At 33.6% G+C, this 18,066-nt stretch overlaps 1 protein-coding gene across 1 annotated transcript; it reads left to right on the top strand.

Moving 5' to 3' along the window:
* Positions 1 to 14,500: 14,500 nt before the first annotated feature.
* On the top strand, positions 14,501 to 16,605 carry LOC104239360 (probable xyloglucan endotransglucosylase/hydrolase protein 7). The gene is made up of 4 exons (XM_009793982.2): positions 14,501 to 14,891; positions 15,011 to 15,111; positions 15,518 to 15,714; positions 15,801 to 16,605. Exons 1-4 carry the CDS (start codon positions 14,702 to 14,704, stop codon positions 16,189 to 16,191), a joined length of 879 nt encoding a protein of 292 aa, XP_009792284.1. The 5' UTR covers positions 14,501 to 14,701; the 3' UTR covers positions 16,192 to 16,605.
* Positions 16,606 to 18,066: the final 1,461 nt, after the last annotated feature.

The following is an 18,066-nucleotide window of genomic DNA, read 5'->3' as shown; positions in this document are numbered from 1 at the left end:
TTCTAATTTTATTAGTGTTAGAGCACAAGTAGTCAGACAATCAGTTGCAGGGAAAGTTACCATATCATCAATCAATTAATTGTCCTTCAAGGTTCAAGCTCAAAAGCTGGACGCGAATGCATTATATATTAGTAATTAACTTTTCATTACATGGGTAGAGCGTCTAAATCACTAGTCCATTTTCTCGTTGGCCCACTTATTCAATAGACTTAATTTGGTCAGTTTCATTTCAAAGCCAAAACTGTACTTTTTCTTATCATGTTCTCCTCCAATTGTGTTTTGCCACGTCAACTGTGATTAAGAAATGGCACTGCTGTTAGGGCACTGAAATCAAAGATTAACGTGGTGGGGGCGAACGGCACAAATAGCCACTAAAAGCTGTGGCTTTTATTTTAAAGCCACTGTTTTCAATGTATTTAGACTTTAGCCACTCCTTTTAAAAAACTTATACCTGACTGGACTAAAATACCCTTCTGGTATAACTTATACCTACGCTATCAACACAAGCAGCAGTTACACAAAGAGAAGAAGCGAGCAACAGCAGCAGCGGCGATCAACAGAGGACGAACCACCATTTCTCTTCCCGATTTCAAAAATTCAGCAATCTAATCCAAAAAAACAACATAGATAAACAGTAAGTTGTAATTTCATGTGTTTCTATCAATTTTTATTTCGCTATAGTTATACTTTTTAAAATCTGTATTGATTTGATTATATATTAGATAAGAATTTGATTTTTTTTGAATTTCTGTATTCCGGACATAGTGTCTTCATTTTGGAAATTGAATTCAAAAAAATAAGAACATTTTTTTTCTGATTCAAAAGTTAAGGACTAGCAATCCTTAAGTTTTAATTCCATGTTTAAATGTTAAGGACTGACAGTCCTTAACTTTTAATTCCTTGTTTAAATGTTAAAGGACAGACAGTCCTTAGCTTTTAATTTCTGGTTCAAAAGTTAAGGACTGGTAGTCCTTAAGTTTTAATTCCATGTTTAAATGTTAAGGACTGACAATCCTTAACTTTTAATTCCATGTTTAAATGTTAAAGGACAGGCAGTCCTTAGCTTTTAATTTCTGGTTCAAAAGTTAAGGACTGGTAGTCCTTAAGTTTTAATTCCATGTTTGAAACTTAAGGACTGGCAGTCCTTAACTTTTAATTTTAATTCCATGTTTAAATGTTAAAGGACAAACAGTCCTTAGCTTTTAATTTCTGGTTCAAAAGTTAAGGACTAACAATCCTTAAGTTTTAAATTCCATGTTTAAATGTTAAGGACTGACAGTCCTTAACTTTTAATTCTATATTTAAATGTTAAAGGACAGGCAGTCCTTAGCTTTTAATTTCTGGTTCAAAAGTTAAGGACTGCTAGTCCTTAAGTTTTAATTCCATATTTAAAACTTAAGGACTGGCAGTCCTTAACTTTTAATTCCATGTTTAAAACTTAAGGACTGACAGTCCTTAACTTTAATTACATGTTTAAATGTTAAGGACAGACAGTCCTTAACTTTTAATTCCATGTTTAAAACTTAAGGACTCGCAGTCCTTAACTTTAATTACATGTTTAAATGTTAAGGACAGACAGTCCTTAACTTTTAATTCCATGTTTAAAACTTAAGGACTCGCAATCCTTAACTTTAATTACATGTTTAAATGTTAAGGACAGACAGTCCTTAACTTTTAATTCCATGTTTAAAACTTAAGGACTCGCAGTCCTTAACTTTAATTACATGTTTAAATGTTAAGGACAAACAGTCCTTATCTTGGTCTTGCACTTACAGTACACCTGTTCTTAATTCTACAAGGATTGCTTTATAACGTATGTCCTTTGTTTCCCATTCTCTTGACTTGTAGGATGGAAACAATATGCATAATAGTTGCTTTTAATGGTAGATGGACTGAAGACTATAAATATCTTGATCATCAAACAAAGCTTTTCCTAGCACCTGAGTCAATTCAGTTTGAAGATTTCGTTAAACAGATTTTTGAGCTTATTGAATTGGATAGTGAAAAGTTTGAAATAGTGATATGGTTTGATATCAACCTTGGAACAAGCAAAAGAATGCTTGTATCCAAAGATTTAGATCTTCACACATGTATAGAGTTGCTAAAAACTCATTCACTCTTCAAGAGCTGTCGTTTCATAGTTAATATTTCGGAAAGAGTTTTTGCATCAACAAGCAATGAACATGCCAACACAAAAACTCAACATGACAATCAAGAGCGATGCCAACAAATAGTTGAAGTAGATATGGTTGAAGCTCAACCATTAAATGAAGAGGTGCATCAAACATTTGATTCTATTCAAGTAGAAGGACAAAGTATTATAGAGATTGACAACGAACAAGCTTTGGGTATTCAAGTCTTAGAGAGTGCACCGGTAATTGAAGTAGTTGCTGACAAAACCTGCACTCAAATAACTAAACGAAGATCAAATTTGAAACAAAAAGAATCCCCAACTACAATATTAAGAGAAAATGCTTCTTTGGATCAAATAAAAGTCGGATCAGTATTTGACAATAAGAAGAGCATAATTAATTGTTTTTCTAATGTAGCAATCAAAGGACATTTTGAATTCAAAGTTGTTAGATCAAGCTCAACAAGATATTCGTTGACATGCAATGATGATAGGTGTCGTTGGTGTGTGCGTGCTTTCAGAATTAAAGACTCAACATTATTCAAGATAGTAAAGCTTGAGAAAAAGCATGACTGCTCTGTTAACACTAGGAAAGCAGATCAAAGGCATGCTACTTCAAAGTTGATTAGTGGTTACATTATCGATAATCTTCGGGACCCAAGATTTGAAGTTACACCAGCTTTTGTCATGGCAGAGATGCAAAAATTGCATGGACTAGACATTGGATATCACAAGGCGTGGCGTGCTATTCAACATGCTTCCGCTTTAATAAGAGGAAGTCCCGAAGAAAATTATGAATTATTGTGTTCATACTTGTATATGATGACAAGTAAAAACCCGGGAACTTATACTAACATAAAGATAGACGACAACAACAGGTAAACAATTTAGGACATGCTGTCTTTAGCCTTGTTAACTTTTGAGTTATAACCAGAAGTTGAGGACTGCCTATCCTTAAGTTTTGAACTTGTAATTAAAAGTTAAGGACTTCCAGTCCTTAAGTTTTGAACTTTGAAATAAAAGTTAAGGACAGCATGTCCTTAACTTTATAACTTGTAAATGTAAGTTAAGGACTGACTGTCCTAAACTTCGAGTATTTTAACCTTTTTTTATATTGTATTTTCAGGTTTCTTTATATGTTTTACGCATATGGATCATCGATAGCTGGTTGGAATCATTGTAGACCAGTGATTCTTGTTGATGCGACTTTTTTGAAGTCAAAATATCGTGGTGTTTTAATGATTTCAGTTTCAAAAGATGCAAATAACCAAATTTTCCCATTAGCCTTTGGAATAGCAGAATCTGAAAACAACAATTCCTATGAGTGGTACTTTAGTCAGCTTCGCAATGCAATTGGGAGCCGTGAGAATTTGATTTTTTTATCAGACAGGCATCAAGCTATTGCAAATGGCATTGTAAAGGTATATCCTGAAAGCCATCATGGGATTTGCATCTATCATTTGGAGCAGAACCTAAAGCGAAGAAAGGTGAAAAGTGAGGTCATAAAACTTTTCCAAAGTGCTGCAAGAGTATACAAGCGTAAAGAATTTGACATATACATGTCAGATATTGCAAATGTAGATAAGAAAACTTATGACTACTTGATGGAAGAACCACCGGAAAGATGGGCACGTTCTTGTAGTCCACAACGAAGATATGACATGCTCACAACAAATATAGTTGAGTCGATGAATTCAGTGCTATTAGAAGCAAGGGAGCTGCCTATACTAAGAATGATGGATTTCATTCAAGTGAAGCTACAACATTGGTTTTATGAAAGAAGAAATAAAGCAGAAGGAACATTTTATGATGTTTCTTGTTGGGTAGAGGAGGAATTGAAGAACAGAATAGATTTAGCATTTACTTTGAACGTAAGTATTATGTTTTATGTTTATATTATGATTTTGACATTTTTTAACATAATGTACTCACTTATAATTTTTCAACATTGAAGGTCTTCCCTGTTGATTCATGGCGTTCTAGAGTTGAAGAAGAAGGAATAACTTTCTTGGTGGACTTAAACAAAAGAACATGTGATTGTTTTCAATTTCAACTTGATGAATTACCATGCATACATGCAATTGCAGCTATCGAGAAGAGAAACATCAAGAAGTCTGACTTTTGTTCGCACTGGTACTTAAAGGAATCTTGGCTGAAAACATATGAAAGACAAATACATCCTGTAGGACATACTGATTCATGGATTGTACCAGAGAGTGTTAAGTCACAAATTGTTAAACCTCCAGATTTCAAAGTGCCACCAGGTAGAAGGCAAAAGAAAAGGCATATTCCTGCTACCGAGCCATCAAAAATAACATTCAAATGTGGTCGTTGCAGAAGAATTGGTCATAATAGAACAACTTGTATATATTCTCCGGCACTCCATCCATTTTCAAGAAAGCATAGAGAAGAGTAGAAATATACACTTATGTTTATCGACTCTTTTAAGTTTTTGCTATAGATTGTATTCATTATTATTCTAATTTGAGCGGATGCTAGATTTTTAATATTTATATCATGTTACGTTCTTTTAATTTCTTTAGAGTTCAACAATTAAAAGTTATTAACAGGAGTCAGTAAGTTCAACTTGCAATTTTGAAAACGTAATGACTGTCTGTCCTTAACTTTGAATTTCAAATTCAAAAGTTAAGGACATGAGGTCCTTAAGTTATAGTCTCATGTTAAAAACTTAAGGACTGTTTGTCCTTAACTTTGAATTTTAAGTTCAAACATTAAGGACATGAGGTCCTTAAGTTATATTCCCATATTAAAAACGTAATGACTGTCTGTCCTTAACTTTGAATTTCAAGTTCAAAAGTTAAAGGACATGAGGTCCTTAAGTTATAGTCTCATATTAAAAACTTAAGGACTGTCTGTCCTTAACTTTGAATTTTAAGTTCAAACATTAAGGACATGAGGTCCTTAAGTTATAGTCCCATATTAAAAACGTAATGACTGTCTGTCCTTAACTTTGAATTTCAAGTTCAAAAGTTAAGGACATGAGGTCCTTAAGTTATAGTCTCATGTTAAAAACTTAAGGATTGTCTGTCATTAACTACAGGAGTCCTTAAGTTTGAAATACAAGTTAAAAAGTTAAGGACTGTCTATCCTTAACTTTAAATTTTAAGTTCAAACGTTAAGGACATATGTCCTTAAGTTATAGTCCCATGTTAAAAACTTAAGGACTGTCTATTCTTAACTTTGAATTTCAAGTTCAAAAGTTAAGGATATGAGGTCCTTAAGTTATAGTCCCATGTTAAATACTTGAGGACTGTTTGTCATTAACTACAGGAGTCCTTAAGTTTGAATTACAAGTTAAAAAGTTGAGGACTGTCTGTCCTTAACTTTAAATTTTAAGTTCAAACATTAAGGACATAGGTCCTTAAGTTATAGTCCCATGTTAAAAACTTGAGGACTATTTGTAATTAACTACAGGAGTCCTTAAATTTGAAATACAAGTTAAAAACGTAATGACTGTCAGTCCTTAACTTTGAATTTCAAGTTCAAAAGTTAAGGACATAGGTCCTTAAGTTATAGTCTCATGTTAAAAACTTAAGGACTGTCTGTCCTTAACTTTGAATTTTAAGTTCAAACATTAAGGACATGAGGTCCTTAAGTATAGTCCCATATTAAAAACGTAATGACTGTATGTCCTTAATTTTGAATTTCAAGTTCAAAAGTTAAGGACATGAGGTCCTTAAGTTATAGCCTCATGTTAAAAACTTAAGGACTGTCTGTCCTTAACTACAGGAGTCCTTAAGTTTGAAATACAAGTTAATAAGTTAAGGACTGTCTGTCCTGAACTTTAAATTTTAAGTTCAAACGTTAAGGACATAGGTCCTTAAGTTATAGTCCCATGTTAAAAACTTAAGGACTGTCTATCCTTAACTTTGAATTTCAAGTTCAAAAGTTAAGGATATGAGGTCCTTAAGTTATAGTCCCATGTTAAATAATTGAGGACTGTTTGTCATTAACTATAGGAGTCCTTAAGTTTGAAATACAAGTTAAAAGGTTAAGGACTGTCTGTCCTTAACTTTAAATTTTAAGTTCAAAAGTTAAGGATATGAGGTCCTTAAGTTATAGTCCCATGTTAAATACTTGAGGACTGTTTGTCATTAACTACAGGAGTCCTTAAGTTTGAAATACAAGTTAAAAAGTTAAGGACTGTTTGTCCTTAACTTTAAATTTTAAGTTCAAACGTTAAGGACATAGGTCCTTAAGTTATAGTCCCATGTTAAAAACTTGAGGACTGTTTGTCATTAACTACAGGAGTCCTTAAATTTGAAGTACAAGTTAAAAACGTAATGACTGTCAGTCCTTAACTTTGAATTTCAAGTTCAAAAGTTAAGGACATGAGGTCCTTAAGTTATAGTCCCATGTTAAAAACTTGATGACTGTTTGTCATTAACTACAGGAGTCCTTAAATTTGAAATACAAGTTAACTTTTGAAATTGTAATTTTGCATAGCTGTTACAAAAAATTACGCTATGCCAACAAAACAAAATATAAGTGCCTTTTCACAAATTTACAGAATATTTCAGAACTATCCTAAACTGGCATAATTCAGATGTCACCTTTACAGCAATTTTATACAAAAATAACACCACAATTTCTTTACAACTCCTTTGGACAGAATGTTTCATTTTCACTCTCATAATCATCACCAACATTTTCTGGTGGAGTATCATAACCAGAATTTCTTTTCCATTCACCATGTGCCCAAAGATTTGCAGCAAGTTCTTTTCGAAAGTCTTTTATGTCTTCGGGTTGGAATTGTTGCACGTCCTTTCCAATCATCAGTAACTCGACAAATTTGATCAGGAATGCACCACAATCAGTCCTAAGAGAAATGTAAGATATGCAGTGAATTAAACAATAAATCTTAAGTACATATAAATAATATAACAAATAATAACATGTACGATCCAGTTTGGTGTGGTGATCTTTGCCACTATATATCAAATTTGTTGAAAACATTCCCAAAAGACTTGTGATTTTTGTCAAACTGTGAGAACTTTAGCAAATGGGGGATCATGCATGCATACATTTGCATGTAGTTCATTCCTGCTTCATATGGCTCACTGTATATGGAATCATATACATCAATCTTTTTTTGATTCAAGTCCAATACTCCCAACAAAAAGTGTGTCACGGCTTCATCATCTTCTGAAGGAAGCCGACATGGAAAAAAGATTTTGTCAATCTCAGTCCATGCAATTCCACATCTACGGCTGTCCCCCCCACACATATGGTGTCAGAAATAACTGATTATCACCAGCACACCAAAACTCATCACTAGCATCTTCACTGAAATCTTTATACACAAGTGCCATATAATTATCAAAAAGAACATCAGTAGTTGTGCATCGAAAAGGATGATCGCGAGGGTGGTAGCATTCCTTCTTTCTCAGATAATAGAGAGCAATGTCAATATGCTTCATAAAAAGGCAAAAAATAAAACAAATCAATAACAAATCAGTCATAAAATAATGAAAAAATGATAAATTAATAATAGAAAAAATAAATGCCTTGTGAATTATCTAACCTTATCATCAAGAACAAATTTCCAATATACCAGAAAATTACGCCAATCGTCAAAATCAAAAAAATGATCGCCTTCCATTATAACACTAGAAAAGAAGGAAAAACAAACAAAGATTAGGACTTAACTTAAAATTTCAAGTTTAAAAGTTAAGCAAATACAATCCTTAACTTTAAATTTTAAGTGCAAACGTTAAAGAAATACAGTCCTTAACTTATACTTTCAACTTCCAAAGTTAAGGACACTTAGTCCTTAACTTCAAGTTTCATGTGCAAAAGTTAAGGACAATAAGTCCTTAACTTTAAATTGTAAATGCAAAGGTTAAGGAAATACAGTCCTTAACTTATACTTTCAACATCCAAAGTTAAGAACACTTAGTCCTTAACTTCAAGTTTCATGTGCAAAAGTTAAGGACAATCAGTCCTTAACTTTAAATTGTAAGTGCATAGGTTAAGGAAAATACAGTCCTTAACTTATACTTTCAACATCCAAAGTTAAGGACACTTAGTCCTTAACTTCAAGTTTCATGTGCAAAAGTTAAGGACAATAAGTCCTTAACTTTAAATTGTAAATGCAAAGGTTAAGGAAATACAGTCCTTAACTTATACTTTCAACATCCAAAGTTAAGGACACTTAGTCCTTAACTTCAAGTTTCATGTGCAAAAGTTAAGGACAATCAGTCCTTAACTTTAAATTGTAAGTGCATAGGTTAAGGAAATACAGTCTTTAACTTATACTTTCAACATCCAAAGTTAAGGACACTTAGTCCTTAACTTCAAGTTTCATGTGCAAAAGTTAAGGACAATCAATCCTTAACTTTAAATTGTAAATGCAAAGGTTAAGGAAATACAGTCCTTAACTTATACTTTCAACATCCAAAGTTAAGGACACTTAGTCCTTAACTTCAAGTTTCATGTGCAAAAGTTAAGGACAATCAGTCCTTAACTTTGAATTCCAACTACAAAATTTAATGTCGTTTCTTCCTTACATTTAATAAACACAGTTAACTGAAAATTCATAATCACAGTAAGCTTATGAACAAACTTCACACATATACTACACTGAATCAACATATAATGCTAATTTTTGAAATTTCACCCATACTTCACACGGCATTGAACAAACTTACAAATAAAGAAAAACGAAGATGACGGAGAAGATGACGGAGAAGTTGAAGGACAGAAGATGACGGAGAAGATGAAGATGAAGATGACGGAAGATGACGGAGAAGATGCAATTTGAATACGAGGAAGATGAAGAAACACAGAACTCTGAACGAATGAAATAAGGGTTCTCGTCGATTTTGGGATTATACAAGAAATAGAGAAAGGGTAATTGTGTCTTTTCCCCCTTAGTAGTGGCTATTTTTGATAAGCATTTTAAATAGTGGATAAAAATTAAATACACCCTTATTTAGTGGCTACTACACGCCATTTTCACACGTGGTGGTCCTCCTACTTAGTTCAACACATGATAGCGATCTTCTTGTTTTTTAGTCCACATTAGTCTCCCTAAGCTAGGCCCATTTGGTTGGGCCCTCTGTTTACTCTCAGATTTGATAAAAGAGGAGTTTTACGAAACCACTATAGTTAAGTGGTTATTAAGGTACGATAGCTATAATATTCATATTTATTGGTCGTAACTACAATTTTGTTGTTACTGTGTTGTATTTCATATATTCGCGCGACTGTATTTATAAATACAGTAAGGTAATTTGCCTAAAAAATAGGAATTTCAGCTGTTTAATTTTGTTATTCCATATATTCGCGCGACTGTATTTATAAATACATTGAAGTAATCCACTTAAAAATAGGGATTACAAGTATTTAATAACGGAAAGCACAATATTGAATTGTATTCAATTTCACTATAATGAATACTGTAGTATTCAAAAAAAAAAATAAGAAATAGGGTGTATACGACTCTATTCAATTCGGCTGTATACACTATATTCAATTCAGCTATATTCATTCTTAACTATTTTACATTATATTCAATTTCACCATATTCAATTCGATTGTATTCAAATAACAAAATATATATATAAAAAAAGGATATTCGGTTGTATTCAAATAATAAAATTCAAAAGATACAGGGATCTACCATAAAAAATAACCTTCAAAATACATAAATACATGCAAAAATATAATGTATTTGAGGTAATTTGTACAAAATATAATGTATTTGTCTCATTGTATGTGACTTAATAGCAAAGAAAAGAAGAATGTTCGCCGGAGATGGCGTCTTCCGGCCAAACAAAATATTATATACATTGTATTAAAATTAAAAATGGAGACGAACAAAAATCCGACCAGATCTAAGAATATACTATCACATCGTATCTACCAAAAGTTTCAGATCTATTCTCTTCACCGAGCTAACAGAACTATATGTAAATTCATCTGTGCCAGAAAGTTTCAAATCTATTCTCTCCGTCAAGGTAAGAGTCGGAGGCACGATGAAAATGGCAGACTCCCGATGGTGGGAGCAAGAATGGAGTAGGAGAACAAATTTGGCCATGGCTATGGATTAAGCTTTTGAAAATCTGAAGCAAAGTCGCCGGAAAAGAAGAAAATCTGAAGCAGAGTCGCCGAAAAATCTGAACAGATCTGGCCATGGTGGTGAATCGCTGATGAAGAAGGCGTCCTTGCCGAAGAGAGAGGGAAAAGGAAAGAGAATTGAGGGAGAAGAGAGAGGGCTGAAGGATCAGTTATATATATATTTGCACTTTGCTATAAAGTATAAAAAATGACTATAAAGTAATATTTTTAAAGTGTTTTGGTTTATAATAAATATAGTGCATTATTTATCTATAGAATATAAAATATCCTTGATAAAATCATGTCAGATAAAGAAAATTTTAGGGCAATAACTAGGCATCTCCGACCGGCCTCAGTCCAATTGGACTTCCACTGTTTACTAAAGGAATTTTTATCCGCTATAGCAAAGGTTCCGCTATATTTATTTATTAAATAAATATTCTATTAAAAAATTATATTCCATAGCCACCTTTTGATTTTTACAGCCAGATATCTATTTATGGTCACATCCTACCCTTAAACCATAAAATACACTTTGTATTATTTTTCTCTCTCATTCTTTCAGATTTTTTTCCACCCTCTCTCTCTTTTTATTCCATTGAAGAATCTCTCTGTTTCGCTAACGCCAATGGCGATTTCTGTATCTGCCCTGTACACAACTGTGGCCTCACTGTTGGAATTAACAGAAGTGTTCATCGCCTCCCAATTCACAATGTTAATTTAATCCCATAACCGTTAAGTTTTAACTGCAATCTCAGCTCTCCTCTCCACTTAACGCCCACTTTTTTAGCCTCCCACAGGTCCTCTGCTATCTCCATAAAAACCCAACCTAACAAACGTTTCCTCACCTAGGGTTCTTGATCGAAACGGGAACAGTGACGTATCGAGTCAGAATCGTGGCCCTTTCGACAAGACTACATTAGGGTTGTTCTTGAACAAATACGACGGAGTTTGGGCTGAGCAACTTGAAGATTCTGTTACCTTTTTTAATTGTATTTCAATGTATCTCATTGTATTTCCATGTATTCATTGTATTCAATGTTTTTTTTCATTGTATTTCAATGTATCCCGCTGTATTCCATATATTTCATTGTATTCACTGTCTCACTATATTCCATGAATGTATTCATATGTTTTTTAATTAATATAATTTATGTATTCACATGTATATATGTATTCAAATATGTCTGCAGTATGTATTCATATGTTTTTGCACTATAGATAACATGCTATACTTTATGTATTCAATGTATTTTTTTTGTATTTAACTGAATTCAATGTAATTATATAATTTCTCTGAAGATTGCTATATTTTTGAGGTGTTTTTCGATTGAGAATCTTTTTTATAACTGGAAATATAAATTTTGTGTGTTATAATTGAGTTTGAGTTATATTAGGAGTCTATTATGTTAATTGATTCACTTTTCGTTTAAAAACAACTTAATAGACCATAAATTGTGCTATTTATCCCCTGTTTCACGTTGTGAATACAGTCGAATACAATAATATGTCAAGCTGTAATCTCCTGTTTCACGCCGTGAATATAGTCGAATACAAAAATTTGTCTAGCTAATCCCATGTTTCACGCCTAGAAATGCTATTGTATTCATGAATACAGTAGCTTAAATACATCGAATACACTCTAAAAAACCTGAAAACATAGCTATAGGAAGTAATATAGTAAATGGTAGCTACAACTAGCTAATAACCACTAAAACATAGTGATTTATGAAAGTTTCTCTTTACTAAAAGTTGATGAATTTTCATAAGGGATCTTTACATAAATAGCTACAAGAGCACTCTATCCAACTAAGCTACAAGAGTTTGTTGCTCTTTTGTTCCAGTACAAAATAATTGATCTCTCATTTTATGGATTTGCTATAAAATTTAAATAGAGCCATAAATGATAAATTTTCTAAAAATATAATTACAAATGATAAATACAATGTATATGTTTGACGTGTTGCATAATTTTCTAGTTGCTACAAATAAAAGAGAGAATCTGGGCTTTTCATGTGTCTCAAATTTTAATGTGCCCTACTCGCGATGCCAACCTAAAGCCAGATCAGAGCCCAGATAGGGGTCCATGCTGACTGTGTTTACCAATATGCCATGAAACATCGTGGACCGCCAATGGCCGAGCGCAGAAATTGCGATTGGGACAGCATTAACTTTCCAGAAATGTGATTCAGAGTGATACTTCTATTTGTTTATATTGGCTTTTGGTTTGTGCCAAAGAGACACAAGCAGACTCTTAGGGTCATTTGATTTACGATACAGTTACCAGATGACTATAATGCACGAATTATAATGTACGGATGACTTATATGATAGAATAATAATGTAAGCATCATGATATAATGGAGTGAGTGGTATATGGTGAATCATGATATATAGATTTTTTTTTTTTTTTTTTTTGGTGAAATGAGAAATCTTTATTAATCACCAGCACAGAAATTTACAAGAATTCCCTCCTATTACTGCCCCTTCCTATTCTATCTTTTAAACTATGTTGACATATTATTCCTATCTATTCATTAAGCAAATTACAGTAGTTTCTTTATCCACAGCTTCTGTCTTCTCGATGTTGTCCTTCGTTCCATGATTGCATGTATCTTCATCCTGCATTCTTCCTTAATAGTACTTACTATCGTTTGAGGTCTGAGCACTTTTTGATTCCACAAAGCATCATTTCTGACTTTCCATATATGATAGATTGTCGCTGCCAAAATTGTGCTTACAGTTGATCTGCATGTTTTGCCCCTTATCTTCCTTGTCATTCTTCTCCAAATGCCTCCTATTCTGCATTGCTGCACTCTTATATTCAGCCATTCTAATATCCCATTTAGACAACTCTTGGAATATTTACACTCAAAGAATAGGTGGTCTATTGTTTCAGTTCCCTCCCCACATATGACACAATGATCTTCTTGACATATCCCCAGTTTTGCCAGCCTCTCTCTCGTTAGGAGCCTTCGATGCATAGCTAACCAGCAAATAAAGCTATGCTTTGGAATGTTATTCCTGTCCCACACCCATCTACCATTGCCACATATAGTAGTAACAAATATAGATTGTTACTATGTGTAGCGATATTGACTAATTTAAGGATATTTTAATCTTTAGATACTCTTATTCACGTATTTTTAATACATAATTCACATTTTATCTTGTATAAATAAGACATATCGTATACATATAAATTAGCCAGAATTAATTAGTAATACATCATCTGACTTACGGTATTCAAATTCGCATAATCTATGTAGAGCGCTCTGTTTTATATATACTAGAGAGCTCTCGGTTTTGATCTAGAGAGAGATAGAGAGAGATTATACTAGTTATGTATAGTTTATACTAGAAAGCAAAAACTATATGAGTAATACAAATTTTACACGAGAATTAAATTTTCTTGTGCTTCAAACATAACGACCTCTTTTTTCTAAGAGGCAAACACAGAAGAAATCGTAGTTTACATATTGTTGAAAGGAGCAAAAAAAAAAAAAAAAAAGAAAGAGAGAGAGAAAATCTACTTTGGGTTTTACGAAGGTGAGGATAGATCATACAGAAAGAGAAAAAAAAGTTCAAGTAAAAAGAAGAAACTGATGAACAAGAAAGAGGGAGAAGTGGCTTCTATCTTGAAAAGTTGTATCCTCAATAATCATAGCATAGGTCCTCAACCTACGTTAGCAATGATGCATGATTGACCATCCAAACACTAGGTGTACCCATTAACGTTATTTATGGCACTTAATGTAACAGTAATGAAGTTTGTTAGTTCATAATTAACCCCCTCCAAGACCAAACAACAAAGGCAGAGAAAAATAAAGAAATAAACTAAAACAAACAAAGTAGGTTTCAGTGTACATCCAGATCATAAGCCGTTGAATACTACAACACCAATCAGGGATTGACTCTAATCAGGACATTTAACTGCAAAACGGAAGCTATTTGGATAGTAGAAGTTGCAAAATATCATGATAGAGACATGAATGCATGTTCGGTTCAAGTAGAACTCACGATGATAGAATAAACATCTATTGTAACGTGCACCTATGAAGTGAAATGAAACGAAGGCATAGAAAGTCAAAACTTATAAAGCTAAACTTTAAAAAAAAAAAACAATAGGGAGTAGATTAGATAGGACATGTAGCTTATTAGATTACATTAGAGGACAGTAAGAAATCTGAAAGGAAAAATATGGGGAGTTCTTAAATGATGATATGACTAATGAAGTTAGGCGCATAAAGAATTAGGTGTACAATATATATTAGGGGGTCCAATGACTGCTTGCAATTAGCTGTATGGAAAGGTAATCCTTAGATGGAGGCTTTTCCATTTGAATTCACCAGTCTCCATCATCTTCCTTTCTTTCCTTTCCTTCTCCTCATGTTAACGCATATATAAAGATCGCAAATTTCAGACAATCAGCACAACTTCAATTGTATAATCTATATACAGTTCTTATTGGTTTCTTTTATAGAAAAAATGATTTCCTCTTCTTCCTTATATTATTCACCTGTCATTGTAATATTGCTATATGCCTTGACCTTTTCATTTTCAGTGAGTGCACGACCCGCCACTTTTTTACAGGACTTTAAAGTGGCATGGGCTGACTCTCACATCAAGCAAATCGATGGCGGCAAGGCTATACAGCTTATACTCGACCAAAACTCAGGTTATAAGATAGTTAATTACTACATTTCTTGTTTTTGTTTAGTTTATTCTGCGTTTAATTTAAATTGTCATGATCATGCATGAAGCAAGTAATTGAATATCGTTGCCTTCTGATTTTAGGATGTGGGTTTGCTTCCAAAAGCAAATACCTCTTTGGACGTGTTAGCATGAAGATCAAGCTCGTTCCTGGTGACTCTGCTGGAACTGTCACCGCCTTTTACGTAAGTAGAGTGTACTTAGTTTATGTAATAGCCCAGTCCACTAGTAATATTGTACGATTTGGGCTCAAGCTTACTCAAATTTATACCCAGTATCTCTCTCGTATTTTTATCAATGAGAAATTTACTTGGGGTGTCACAATTTACCCCTAGATTTCATTTCCTGGAAAAGTAAAAGAAAGAGGTTTAATCTAAATATGAACAGAATTTAGTTATATAAATTTCAGTGTAAAATATTTAACTATGGTTTTTAATCACTTAAAGCATTGCATTTTCATGACATCATGTTACCAATTTAAAATCACTATAGATAACGTAATTATAATACGTAAAATAATTATATACTATTAGTGCAAAGAAGTTAAAGCTCGCGGAAATTAATTATTGCATGTGACATTATCATTTGTAGATGAACTCGGACACAGATAACGTAAGGGACGAGCTAGACTTCGAGTTCTTGGGAAACAGGTCAGGCCAGCCGTACACTGTCCAAACGAATGTTTATGTCCATGGAAAGGGTGACAAGGAACAAAGGATCAACCTTTGGTTCGATCCATCCGCTGATTTTCATACCTACACCATTCTTTGGAACCACCATCACACTGTGTAAGCCGTACTTAACAATTATTCTTCCATCGATCTTTTAATTAAAAATCACAAAAAATAATACTATACTGTTTGTACTATTGAAGATTCTACGTGGACGCAGTACCCATTAGAGTGTACAAGAATAACGAAGCAAAAGGAATCCCATTCCCTAAATTCCAACCCATGGGAGTGTACTCAACATTGTGGGAAGCCGACGACTGGGCAACAAGAGGTGGATTAGAGAAAATAAATTGGAGCAAATCCCCATTTTACGCATACTACAAGGACTTTGACATAGAGGGATGTGCAATGCCAGGACCAGCAAACTGTGCCTCAAATCCACGCAATTGGTGGGAAGGTGCTAATTACCAACAGCTCAGTGCTGTGGAAGCAAGGCAATATCGCTGGGTTAGAACGAACCACATGATCTATGATTATTGCACTGACAAATCCAGAAATCCAGTTCCCCCACCAGAATGTGTGGCCGGAATATGAAACTTTACATCAGCTGTCCATTATTTGTATACATATTAAATGGTGCATATAATTGGAGCGGTGATTAAATTCGGAAACCAGGTGAAAAAGAATGCTGCATATAGATATCAGTATATAATCATGTTACCGACACTGCACATGTGTCCCTACAAAGAAGGGGGAAGGGGAAAAGAGAAGAAATTTGTTGTATTTAATTTATGTTGATATTGTCATGGGTCGCTAGCTAGCTCATATTATTGAAAGCTCCGTGTTGTTGTGATTTGTGAACGTGAGATCTACTAATAAGGGGTGGGCAAAAGTCAAATGTCATTTTATTGCTTTAATTGGTGTTGTCTGTATTTGCTGTAAACTGTACGAGAGCCAATAATGTTTCTTCTTGCTTGCATTGTGAAAAGGATGTGATGTTTATTCTTCTCTTGGCTATAATCTTTTCAATCTCAAAATAATGTTTGTCATACCGTTCTTATTATAACAAGGAAAACATGAAAATATGAAGCCAAAAGGCAACAAAACGTTATCAAATGCGTAATCTATTACTCAATATCTAAGTTCCTTGTAGGTTTAAATGCTTGATAGGCATGCCGATGCCTTTGAAAGTGTCTTTTGCGAAGGCGAATCGGTACTTCAGACTCATTTGAGATAATTTCTTTAAAATTTGCAAAGCTAATAGACATGAATCTTCACTAGCGAGATACCAGGTCATTTGATATAAAAAGAAAACGATTTTTTTTTAAACCGCCTTGAAGTAGCGGGGGATTTTGGCATCGACCCCTACCATGTAGATTAATAACCAAAAGATGAATACATAAATGAGGGACATTAAACTTAACCTCCTCAGAATATGAATGAGAGTTGTACATGCCCGGTTCTTTACGGTAAGCTTGCATCATGAAAGGTATTACGTATCGGAGAATGTACAGTATAATACATAGAATTTTCTCTCCATTAAGTTAATGCTAATTCTATGAAGCTTGCCATCTGGTACTTATCCATGTACCACTGGGCTCTAGCTTGACTTGGAAGCTCTTGAGCAGAGAAATACCATTTAGTGTTGGTACTTTCTGATCCTTGAGCATCAACAACTCTATTAGCCTCCTTATAGCAATGTGTGATGTGGAAATACATGGCTGAAGATCAGCAACACAGAAAGGAAATAAAATTAAAAGGTAGATGACAAATATATAGGTGAAATTTAGGCACATGTAAGCATGAGGCTTGTTACAATAAGGACTGCCTCAAATCATATTGAAAAGTATGATTCATTTTTCTTAAATTTGCTTATTGTTCTAAACATTGTCTTCAAGCTCAGCACTGTTCATACTCAAGATTAAATTTGAAGACAAGATACACAGAAATTGGAGTGATTAAAATTTTGGGAAGCAGTCGAATCACTGATCAAGAATATGTGCAACCCAATTAAAGGAGCTTTATGTGTAATCTCTCATGGTAGGAAAGAAGTGAATTTTCCAATTAAGAAATTCAAATGCCACCATCATTTCGTGGTCACACTGGTCCCTCGTCCATGGAACATGAAATATGAAAGGACAAACAGAAGCTTTGAAATAGAGTGCTCTTTGGTTGAGAGACATTCTTCTTTTAATAGTGAAAAATGTTTGTCCAAACGACACTAAGATTCTTCTGCGAGGGAAAATCCACTTCATAAAACACGCTCTCTCGACTCGACGAGATATACCCCAAAAGAAATGGTAATTAATAATGCAAACATACATGCCAAATAATCTTGGAATAAATATTACAGCAGCATAGCTATGCTAGCCAATTTTTTAATGTACTATTCTTTTGGTGAACAAATTACCTATCTTACTCAATTTATGGTTCAAGTACGAAGTCACTGGAAGCAACTTCGATCTTCTC

This window comes from Nicotiana sylvestris, chromosome 2 (genome assembly GCF_000393655.2).
Source record: "Nicotiana sylvestris chromosome 2, ASM39365v2, whole genome shotgun sequence".
In the NCBI taxonomy this organism is placed as follows: Eukaryota; Viridiplantae; Streptophyta; class Magnoliopsida; order Solanales; family Solanaceae; genus Nicotiana; species Nicotiana sylvestris.
The sequence above is the reverse complement of the archived record's forward strand: the minus strand, read 5'-3'. Positions and strand labels throughout refer to the sequence as shown.